Source organism: Microtus ochrogaster, unplaced genomic scaffold, assembly GCF_000317375.1.
Source record: "Microtus ochrogaster isolate Prairie Vole_2 unplaced genomic scaffold, MicOch1.0 UNK27, whole genome shotgun sequence".
Taxonomy (NCBI): Eukaryota; Metazoa; Chordata; class Mammalia; order Rodentia; family Cricetidae; genus Microtus; species Microtus ochrogaster.
Genome location: NW_004949125.1, coordinates 5050810 through 5061927, shown reverse-complemented (window position 1 = coordinate 5061927; position 11118 = coordinate 5050810). Strand labels below are relative to the sequence as shown.

The 11118-nt window shown below is 47.7% G+C and overlaps 2 protein-coding genes across 2 annotated transcripts in view; one reads left to right on the top strand and one right to left on the bottom strand.

Moving 5' to 3' along the window:
• The first annotated feature begins 43 nt into the window (after positions 1–43).
• Positions 44–4029, top strand: Bud31 (BUD31 homolog). Its single transcript, XM_005372440.3, is given in 3 exon segments — positions 44–670; positions 1620–1786; positions 3798–4029. Coding segments are annotated over 3 exon segments (402 nt in total). The 5' UTR covers positions 44–486; the 3' UTR covers positions 3849–4029.
• Positions 4030–4121: 92 nt separating this feature from the next.
• The window catches only part of LOC101998192 (pentatricopeptide repeat-containing protein 1, mitochondrial), a 14882-nt gene continuing 7885 nt past the window's right edge, over positions 4122–11118 (bottom strand). The window contains exons 6-9 of the mRNA XM_013354077.2: positions 8533–9237; positions 6676–6792; positions 5768–5950; positions 4122–4496 (exon numbers count right to left, since the gene is read on the bottom strand). Of these exons, the coding sequence (XP_013209531.1) occupies positions 4314–4496; positions 5768–5950; positions 6676–6792; positions 8533–9237 (1188 nt within the window). The 3' untranslated portion in view covers positions 4122–4313. The remainder of the gene's footprint in view (positions 4497–5767; positions 5951–6675; positions 6793–8532; positions 9238–11118) is intronic.

Genomic DNA, 11118 nt, shown 5'->3' with positions numbered 1-11118 from the left:
TTCTCTGCAAAAACAGCCAGTGCTCTTGACCACTGAGCCACCTTTCCCGTCCCCTTCAGATTGCTATTTAAAACAATCTTTGAAATACCTGTTTACAGCTGATCTGATCATTGCTATTGAGGTGATACCTATAGTAATGATTTCTAAGCCGCTGTTAACTTTGCTTTCTCTTTTCACAGCTGGTTGTGCCAGTTTCTGTTCAGTACTCAGAACTTCTAGTAGTCAAGCTTGCTATGTATGGGTCAAGAGATTTCTTGACACAACTCTGAAAGTAAAGGAAATTAGAGTGGGTGAAAAAGAGTCTGTATTCATCCTGCTTCAGTGTGTTCCTAAACTCAAGTTAACTCTAGACATTCCCTACCCCATTCTGCATTCTGCTAGGAGGGCTTGAGGATTCCAGTTTTGTCTGCTCTTGTCATTGTCCGTTGTTTTCATTACTATCCCCATGGGTATAAAATAATCATAGCTATAGTTAAGGAAGCAAACATGCTGCGTGCCATGCAGACTGACTGTCTCCTAAAATATATACATGCTTTTTTCTCTCCAGCTGAAACTGAACCCCATGAGGGAAAGAGAAAAGTGGAATCTCTCTGGCCCATTTTCAGAATCCATCACCAGAAAACGCGATATATATTTGACCTGTTTTATAAGTGGAAAGCCATTAGTAGAGGTAAATGTGACTGGCTAAATACCTTGGCCTTTAAAAAGCTATTGTTACTCTGTTCATATACCTGTGGAGGCAAGTGCATCCCAAGGATTCAGTGTGGAGGATATGGGACAATCTTCAGGAACTGGTTCTCTCCTTTTGCCATGTGGGCCTGGGGGATTGAACTCAGGTCATTAGCCTCATATGGAAAGCATTCTTGGCCTCTGAGGAAACTTGCTGACCTTTTGTATTTGAATAGTTTTCAGATATATATATATAGTGGTTCATAAAAAGGCCTTTAATCCCAGCAGTTTGGGAGGCAGAGGCAGGTGGTTGTCTGAATTCAAGGCTAGCTAGATCTATGCAGCAAATTGTAGGACAGTGAGGGGCTGTACAGAAAACCCTATCTCAAAACAGGTGAAAAAGCTGAGTGCTGAGACCCATAGTTTCAGCACTTGGAAAGCAGAAGCAGGAAAATGTTAGGATTCCAGGTAAGCCTTGATTGATGTGCAAGATTCTGACTCCAAAAACAAAACTAAAGACAATGGTTCTTATCTTTGCAAACCCAGCAAGCAGCAGTTTACTGATGAAGAAATTTTGTATGTTTTCTTTTTGAAACAAGGTTATACCAGTGTAGCCCTGGCTGGCCTGGAGCTTACATAGACCATACTGACCTTAAAATAATGATGTTCTACCTACCTCTGTCAAATTCTGGGATTAAAGACCCCCCCACTTAAATTTTTTTTTTGTTTTTCTGTTTGATTTCGAGGCAGGGCCTGTGTCGTCATAACTCTCCTTGAACTTGATTTGTAGACCAAGCTGGCATCAAACTTAGAGAAATCTGTCTCTGCCTCCCAAGTGCTGGAATCAAAGGCTTAGGCCACCATACCCAGCTTAATTTTCCTTTTTAGTCTACGATGAAGGCAGGTTTATTGTGCCATGTTCTGATGTCTTGTCCCTACCTTTCTGACAGAGCTCTATGAATACTGCATTAAAGAAGGCTATGCAGACAAAAAACTAATTGCCAAGTGGAAAAAGCAGGGCTACGAGAATTAGTGCTGCCTACGCTGCATTCAGACCAGGGACACCAACTTTGGGACGAACTGCATTTGCCGGGTTCCGAAAAGCAAGCTGGAAGTGGTAATTCTTGATGGCTGGATGGGGAATTATTTTGTTTAAAGCTCATCTTAGTTGACCATAATGGGTATTTGGGGAAGGAATTTTGACATTGAAAATCTGTCTGCCATCCCTCCCAAGAGTGAGTCCTTCTGATCAGAATCCTTCCTAGTGAGATCTAAGACTGGTCTCAACACTACCTGTGGTCAAATAACTGGACCAAGCCTCTTTTCTTAGGCGGTAGCTCTGAGGTGATGGAAGGGCTACATTGGTGTGGCTACTAGGCAACCTATCCCTTTGTCTCTGGCCTCATGGTGACAGTCTCTGTGTATCTTCTGTCAGAATTTTGTCCAAAGCAAGGAGTAGTGACTCATGCCATAATCCCAGCACTTGGGAGGTTGAGACCAGCCTGGACTAGCGCTGAGATCGTGTTTCAAAATAATAATAATGATAATAATGATGATTTCAAAGCTAGACAGTGGTGCTGGGGTATAGTGGCTGAACTCCAGTTTCCAGACCCTTGAAATGGAATACCAGGACATCAGGCCAGGGCCATCCACTAAGCTTTCATTCAAGTGAAGATGGCCTCAGCTCAGCAGGCAGCTCTATCTGCCCTCTGTGCCAAAGCTGGGGCTCTGGTGTGGATGTGCCAAGCCATGGCTAGTGGTTGATGGCTGCTTCCCAAGAGGAGGCTCTTGGTGTCCCAGCCTCTGGATTGTTCCTCAGTTGGCAGAGGGCTGTCTAGTATGCATGAGGCCCTGGTTCCATCTCCAGCACCCCATAGAACCAGATGTGGTAGTCACATCTGTACATTAAGCTGTGAAATGTAGGGTTATCCATTATGAGACTTGTCTCAAAGATTTAGCAGAACTTTACCAGAAAACTTTATTTGCTTAACATGGGCTCTTGGACTCCAGAAGAAGGTCAAGACAGCATTTCCCCAGCCCCAGCCACTATGCCCTGCAACAATTCTGTTCTGGCCACAGGAACTTGAGTGCATACCTTCTGCCCAGTGTCCTCAAGAACTCTGGCCTAAGCCCTCTAGGAAGTAGCAGGCCCATCACGAGAATAAAAAGGCTGGCTTACATCAGGTGGTCACACACCTTTAATCCTTTAAGCAGAGACAGCGGGATCTTTGAGTTCAAGGCCAGCCTGGTCTACAGAGCAAATTCTAAGCTATCTCCCTTCCCCTCTTCCAGTCAAAGTCCCCCTCCCTCGTCAGCCCAAAGAGCAATCAGGGTTCCCTGCCCTGTGGGAAGTCCAAGGACCACCCACCTCCATCCTGGTCTAGTAAGGTGAGCATCCAAACTGCCTAGGCTCCCACAAAGCCAGTACGTGCAATAGGATCAAAAACCCATTGCCATTGTTCTTGAGTTCTCAGTAGTCCTCATTGTCCGCTATGTTCAGTGAGTCCGGTTTTATCCCAGGCTTTTTCAGATCCACGCCAGCTGGCCTTGGTGAGTTCCCGATAAAACATCCCCATTGTCTCAGTGTGTGGGTGCACCCCTTGCGGTCCTGAGTTCCTTGCTCGTGCTCTCTCTCCTTCTGCTCCTGATTTGGACCTTGAGATTTCTGTCCGGTGCTCCAAAGTGGGTCTCTGTCTCCTTTCATCGCCTGATGAAGGTTAATATTCAGGAGGATGCCTATATGTTTTTCTTTGGGAGGCGGTGGTGGGGAAGAGACAGAAATCTTTAATAAATAAATAAATTAAAAAAAAATCTAGGCCATCAAGGATTGCTACAGAGAGAACCCTGTTTCAGGAAAAAAAAAAACAACAACAAAACAAAAAAAGGAGGGAGGCACTGGCTTACAGAGGATTCTTTGTGGCGGTGGTAGGTGTGTCTTGCCTTAATCACACACAGACGTGTAACTTTCGGCTAGTGGTAGCTGTTTCCATTTTCCCAAAGGAGCTAAAATATCCAAATGGAAGTGTGTAGGGACAGGGACTGTTCCACCAGCACCCTGTACAGCACATTTCAGTCGGTATGTGCACGGTTGTAGCAGTGTATACAAATGTCCTCGTCTTCTGTTATAGGGTCGCATCATCGAGTGCACGCACTGCGGCTGCAGAGGTTGCTCTGGCTGACACCCGTGACTCTGCTGTATTCTGGACTTTGGACTTTTTTGGTTCCTACCTACTGGGCCACCCCCTTCTGGAGCAGCTCTTCTCAGAGTGGTGTCCAGAGAAGAGACCCAGAGGGAACATGGGCTCTAGAGGTGAAGGCTTTCTAATCGCTGAAATCTGTAAAAATAAAACCATTAGACCTCTTGGCTATATTCATTCTTTCAGAGCATCAGGCTGCAGGATGCAGGGGATGGGCACATTCATGACTCCGTGTCATAGCCAGTCTGTGAGCAGAAGCTTACACCTTCCTCAGCAGTGATGTGGAGTTCAACCTGGGCCCAGTATTTTGTCCTCATGCCTACGCCTGCAGAACGCTGCGGTGCCTCTAGGAAGGCGACACCAGCACACTCTGCTTTTAAATGGAAGGAGCTCCTGGGCTCCACCTGCACTGTGAACGCTGGGAGCTTGTCGCAGCAGCATGCGCCATCACTTGTCCCTAAGGCCTCCCCGGACACCAACATTCCCAGTGGTGTCTTGGTTCCCCTTAGGCTTGGTCCGGAACTCCTGCCAGGGGTGGGAGGCTTCCTCTGCTGGCATCACTTTCAGCCACTGCTTGTAATAAGCTCGAAAGCCATCAATCTTCTTCAAGTAGGTGTTATTCCCTTTGTACTGTAATTAGAAATGAACAGAACTACGTCAAGGTGAGTGACATACAGGGACAGAAGCTTCACCATGAGACCCATCACTCTGTACAATGAATACGGAATACACTAGGAAAAGCAGGGAGTTCAGAAATGTTCTCAGGCAATCCAAGCCACTGCATGTCACCCAAAGCTACACAGCAGCTGACCTCTGCTCTGCTTTCAAGAGACTACAGTGGACAGGATAGAAAAATGGACATTAGATTCACTGCTGTATTGCAGGGCAGGACAAACTGCCCTTGGCCTAAAAGCCATCAATTCTAAGGGCACAGTGTCGCTCCTAAACCCGTGGAGGTCACCTCAGCCCTACAGCTAGAATTGAGGCATCCCATTAGTTCTGCCTCTTTTGCTGAGATGCTCCCATCCTGACCTATAACCTTGGACCACTGCAGCATCCACTTGTAGGGAGGTTAGGAATGAAGAGCCTGAAACAGCTGGCAGGGGTTATCTAGGAGAAATAGGCCAAATCAAAAAGAGAGGAAAACCCCATTAATTATAAGATTAAAAGTTTGATTTAAAAAGATGAAGTTCAAGTCAGGTGTGGAGATACATGCCTTTAATCCCAGTACTTGAGAGGGAGAGGCAGTTTGAGGCCATTAAGTCTACAAAACAAGTTGTAGGACATCCAAGGCTACACAGAGAAACCCTGCCTCAGTAATAAGCAATAGATTAAATGTGCTGAGGAAATGGCTCAATGGTAAAGTGTCTGGTATGCAAACAGGACAAATTCACTCTAGTACCCATGCCTTGTGAGATAACCCCTGTGCTAGGGAGATGAGACAGGCAACAAGAGCAAGTCTAGCCAAACATTAGCTCCAGTGTCAGTGAGATGCTCTCAGTGACAGAAGGCTTCAGTTGCACCTAACGCCCCTCTCTATGCACTTAGCAACGAGACCATCTCCTGATAAGATATTTACAACATGGAACTGAAGAAAGTCTAGGGGCCAGCCTGAGTTACCTGAGACTGCCTCAAAATGAAACGTGGGCTGGAGAGATGGCTATGTGGTTAAAGTACTGTTCTTCCAGACGACCTGGGTTCGGTTCCTAGCATCCACACCAGGCAGCTCACAGCCACTTGTCGGCTGCAGGGTACTCAATGCGGCTCAGGGCCTTGGGGTTCTCTTAAGGAAAGCTACTGAACAACTTTCAGAAAGGAAGTGAACGTCAAGCCCCAAAGGCCGAAACCAGAGATGGCAGCGGCTAAGGCAATGGTGAGCACTGTAAGGTTGGCACACATACCCGGTCAAAGGTGGGAGGGTACTCAGCAGCAAACTCTAGCTGACGGATGATCACTTCATTCACTGGGACGCTGTTCTGCCTCATGTCCTTCAGGATATCAATGAGATAGGCATAGTCCAGCTTCTTGAGGGCCGCGTTGATCAGAGTGCTGTAGATGTGGGTGTTAGGGGCCATCTGGGATTTCTAGAACGTGGACATCACATGGTCAGCAGGATGATGGTGGCTGCTAGGACAAGGGAGTCTGCTAGGCCCGATCCACAGACCCACAGATAGGCACCAGAAACAAGACGGGGGGAACCGTACAGCAACCGCTGGCTGTCCAACCCTACACAAAAGCAAGTTTGTCCTGTCATTTCAGCCCTGAAAAATCTGGAGAGAAGACTGCTGCTCCGGCGGCAACAGACAGGAAACGAGGTATAAAATACCTCCACACTCTCGCTCTTGGCTGCAGCTTACTGCTTAAAGGGTCATCACCACAAGGTGGGGGGCAGTCTATAACAGGCAGCATCAGTAGGGGGGTTGAATGTGGGAACACAACTTGGTCCTTATAGAAGTGGCCACTGCTAGGGTCGGCTGGAATTGAATGAGCATCAGAGCAGCCACAGCTGAAAACCACCCTCTGCTCTCCAAGCTTCTAGTCCATCTCTCCTCTGGCCCGAGCTCCCATCCCTCCGGGTGTTAGGGCTCAGCCTCATTCACATCTCTCCACTGGAATCAACAGTCCCTTCAAGATGGAAACACATTCCACAATACCTCACAGAATCTGCTCATTCCCACAGGGGGTCACGGCCATTCCTGCTCCACACTCATTTGATCCTGCTGGGTCCTATTTCCCCCATAACTTCTTGAGAACTCCCTGGGTTTTCTCCCAGAACCGGAGGCATCCTGCTTGGGCTTGGGCCTCTCACCTTCATGTCCACAAGCAGCTGCATACCATCCCTGGGTCTATGGCACCCAATGGCCAGATTGCAGAAAGTCCGCAGATCAGGGACAATTCCCTTCTTTGCCAGGACTGGCAGCAACGCCTGTAAGACAGACATGCAGCTGTTACCTGAGACCTACAAGCCCTGGCCAGATGTCCTGATGAATTCCTTTGCTGGACGCTAGAGACCAAGGGGCACCATTGTTTAGAGGCCTCTGGACTCCCTCAGCTGACTACATGGTACTGCTGGTCTCTACTCAGCCCCAGAGGACTGTCTTCTTAGCTTGTCCAGAGGAAGGTGTGCTCTGCACTGTGGCCATTTCTCTGTCACCTTTGACCCTCACAGATGCCCAGGACACTGCTTCTGTCAAAGCGCATCACATAAAAACTGACTGTGTAAGTGACAAAAACCTGTCTGGAGCCTGCCTATCATCTCTGTGAGATGGGGAGAGCTGCACACAATCAGACTGCGTCTCCTGGCCTGACCAGAAGAGAAGCAGAGAGACCTGAAGCTGATGATAGCACAGAGTATGTGCAGTGTTGGGAACATATTGGGGTGGCAAGAACACTCCAGAGACCAATTGGGGTGCCTCATGATGAACCTATCTTTTTGAGGGAGGAAGCTGAACCAGGGTCTCAATATACTGCCTTGGCCAGTCTGGGGTTCACTATGTAAACTGGACTAAAACTTAGAGATCTGTTTACTCTCGAAAGAAAAGGTCTCAAGGACTCTAAGCTGGCACTGAACTCTCAATTTGGCTATGCTAGATTGTCAACTTGACAGATGCTAGAGAGCTGAAAGGAGGGACATTCAACTGAGAAAATACATACATAAAATGGGGCTATAGGGCATTCTCTTAATTAGTGATTGATGGGGGATGGCCCAGCTCAAGGTAGGTGGTGCCAGCCCAAGGCTGGTGGTCTTGGGTTCTATAAGAAAACAGGCTAAGCAAACCTTGAAGCAAAAACAGTAAGCAGCACCTCTCCATGGCTTCTGCATCAGATCCTGCCTCCAGGTTCCCTTGTTAGAGTTCCTGTTCTGACTTCCTTAGTGATGGACTACAAATGTACAAATCCATCTCAAATCGCTGTTGGTCATGGTGTTTCATCACAGTAAATAGGAACCAAAGCTAAGACAGTGGCCAAGGGTGACCTTAAATGTTTGATCCTCCATCCTCCAATCCCCAGCTCCTAGGATTATAGGTGTGAATCAGGTTATGCAGTGCTAGGAATGGATCCAGGATCACATGTGTGCTAGGCAACTCTACCAGTTGAGCTACCCTCAGCCCCACAGTGACATTTTATTTTGTTTTGAATGTGTATAGGTGTGCCTGCATTTATGTCTAAGTACTACTTGAATGCTTAGTGCTCATGGAAGCCAGAAGAGGGCATCAAATCCCCTGAAACTGGAGTTACAGATGGTTATGAGCTGCCAGATAAGTGCTAGGAACCAAACCCAGGGCCTCTAGAAAAGCCAGTGTTCTTAAGCACTGAGGCATCTCTCCAGCCCCAGCTGATGGTGATTCTTTAACAGCTGAACAACTCTACGGTCCTGTTCCTGAAGCACCTGCTTATCTTATGTACCCCTCCTCAGTGTAGTGACACGTTTGGCCTCTTGGAACCCAGTATCCCCAGCATATCAGGATGTCCCTTCTTCCTAAATGCCCTTCATGCCCTTCCTCTATGTGGTAGGGCTGTGGTACAGCTGGCTGGTTTGTGTCTCAATTCCTAGCTTCATATAAGGCCAAGCCTAGAGCAGGGCTCCAGATATATCTGCTGACTAATAAGCTACATTCTACAATCTGAGGTCAGAGAATGAAGACCCCAGTAGATAGTGCCTGACCTTTGCTCCCTCCAGGTCTCCCAGCTTGCTCTTCTTCCTTATCAACGTGTTGAAGAAGGTAACGTCGGCCTCCACCTTATGCCTGTCCAGGATGGTCAGCAGCGAGGATTCTGCAGGGCTCCCAGGTTCCACCACCTCAGCCAGTAGAGTGAGGGTTTTGATGTCCGGCTGGAGCCCGTGTTCTGCCATCTTTCCCAGGAAGCCCTCCAGACCTCCCATCAAGGCCAGCCTATCAGCAGGTGTGGCCACTGTCCCAAAGGAGACTACAGTTGGGGAGAGAGTCCCAAGACTCAGGATATTAACTTCCAGATTCAAGGGGGGAAGTATCAGGGTCAGTGGGGTATGGGCTGGTATATGGCCAGGTTCTGCCTTGGTTTCTATCTCAGGCTGGATTTTGCTTGTTACCCCAGTCTCGGGGAACTCTGAAGGTCTCTCAAGTTCCTGAGAAGGTTCCAGAAACAACTGCCTCTCTAGTGCCTCCACATGTCTAACTGACACATCAACCACTGCCTTTGCCTGGACTTTCCTCCGGGCCTCAGGCCTGCCTGCTGGTAGCTGGAACGGGATGGTCTCTTCCTGAGGCTTCAGGAGCAGCCTGGAGGCAACCTCTGGGTCCCCCAGACCACAGTCTCGAGCTGCGCCCAACAGGAGGTTATAACCATGCCTAGTTGGTTTGATGCCCAGCCTCAGCATCTGCCGCCATACCTGCAAGAGAAACTAATATTAGCTACATGTTTCTGCCTCCTCTGGGCTCCCATGGAAGTGTGGATTGTGCAGTAACAATCAGACCGGCAAACTCCTAAGGCACAAGAAAGCTGGAGTAGCTCTGCAGTGCAGCAAAGGCTGAGTGTATGTGAAGACCTGGAAAAAAACCCTAGCACCACCAAAAAAGAAAAAAAAAGTGCAGAGGTGTGACTCGGGTATGGAGCTCCCAGGTTCAGTCACTGTGACGCCAGCCTATAGCCTCAGGTAAAAGGATCAAGAAGCCTCAAAAATACAAAAACACAAAACGGCAGGGGTGGGAAGTGGGGACATGAGAACTGGCCACCAAATCTGATGACCTGAGTTCAATCCCTAGACTCTACATGACAAAAGGAGAGAACCAACCTGGGAGGTTGTCCTCTGGCCTCTACATTTGTGCTGGGGAATGCAAATGCCTTCCCCGCCAAAATACATATAATCAAAATAGGTTTAAGAGGTGGTGAGATGGCTCAGTGGTTAAAAGCTCTGGCTGCTCTTCCAGAGGACTCGAGTTCAGTTCCCAGCACCCACATGGCAGCTCACACCTGTCTGCTACTCCAGTTCCAGAGGATTCAACACCTTCACATAGACATACATGCAGGCCAAACCCCAATGCACAGAAAATAAATACATACATTTAAAGAAGTGACTAAACAAAGAGGAATCGAGAAAGTATCCAGCCTAGGCGTGGCAGCACACACCTTTAAGTAGTTGTGAGCCACTGTGTGGGTACTGGAGACTGGACCCGGGTCTTCTACAAAAGCAGCCAATGCTCTTAACTTCTCTCTCCAGCACCCTTTGGTTTTTCTGTTTTGTTTTGTTTTGTTTTGTTTTGTTTTGTTTTTTTTATTTTCGAGACAGGGTTTCTCCGTAGCTTTTTTGATTCCTGTCCTGGAACTAGCTCTTGTAGACCAGGCTGGCTCTGTTTTGTTTTTTTGAGACAGGTTCTTACTATGTAGCCTTGGAATCATTACGTGGATCAGGCTAGCCTTAAACTCAGAGATGCCTCTGCTTCCCAGGTGCTGCACTAACTCACCAGTCCCTTCTCTGGTTCTGACAGAAACCTTAAAGGGCTGGATGTGGGCAACAGCAGTCACCCCACCTTAGAGCAAGGTATGCAGATGGGGACTGGCAGGTTAGGCACCAGCTTGGCAAACCTTGCAAGACTCTAATGCCTATCAGGGCAACGTTTTCAGGAAGGCAGGGATCTTGGCAGCCTTTCCTAAGGAATGGTTAGCAGAATGGAAAATTAAGAGATATATACATCATATTGTTGAAATAAAATGTGGCAGAGAATCACACACTCTGATATACTTGGCTTTTTTTTTTTTTTTTTTGAGACAGGATCTCAAACTAGAAGTCTCAATGGAGACTAAGTTGTAGCAATTTTTTCTATTTTGATGTGTTTGTGTCTGTCTGTGTGTCGCTGTTGTAAATGGGTTATCTGTACTGTAAGGTGAACATCAGGTATCCCGTTATATCACTCTCTGCCTTACTCAAGGAGAGAGAGTCTGACACTCGACCTGGAGCTAGGCTGGCAGTCAGCAAGACCTAGCAATCCTCATGTCACTGATGTCCAAAGAGCTGGGGTCACAGTGACAAGATCACACCCATCTTTTTGCACGAGATCTAGGGATTTGAACTTAGGTCCTCATGTACTTATATATAGCAAGTGCTGTTACCTATTAAGTCATCTCCTTAGCCCTAAATCCCAGCTCTGAGTGGCTGTGGGAATCTCATGTATGGTATAAACGTCTGTGAGCCTCAGTTCCTTCACCTGCCAAAAGGGGTGGACAGAGCCCTGAGGAAGCAGGAAGCGTGTAGCACACAAGCCGGCAGTACTGA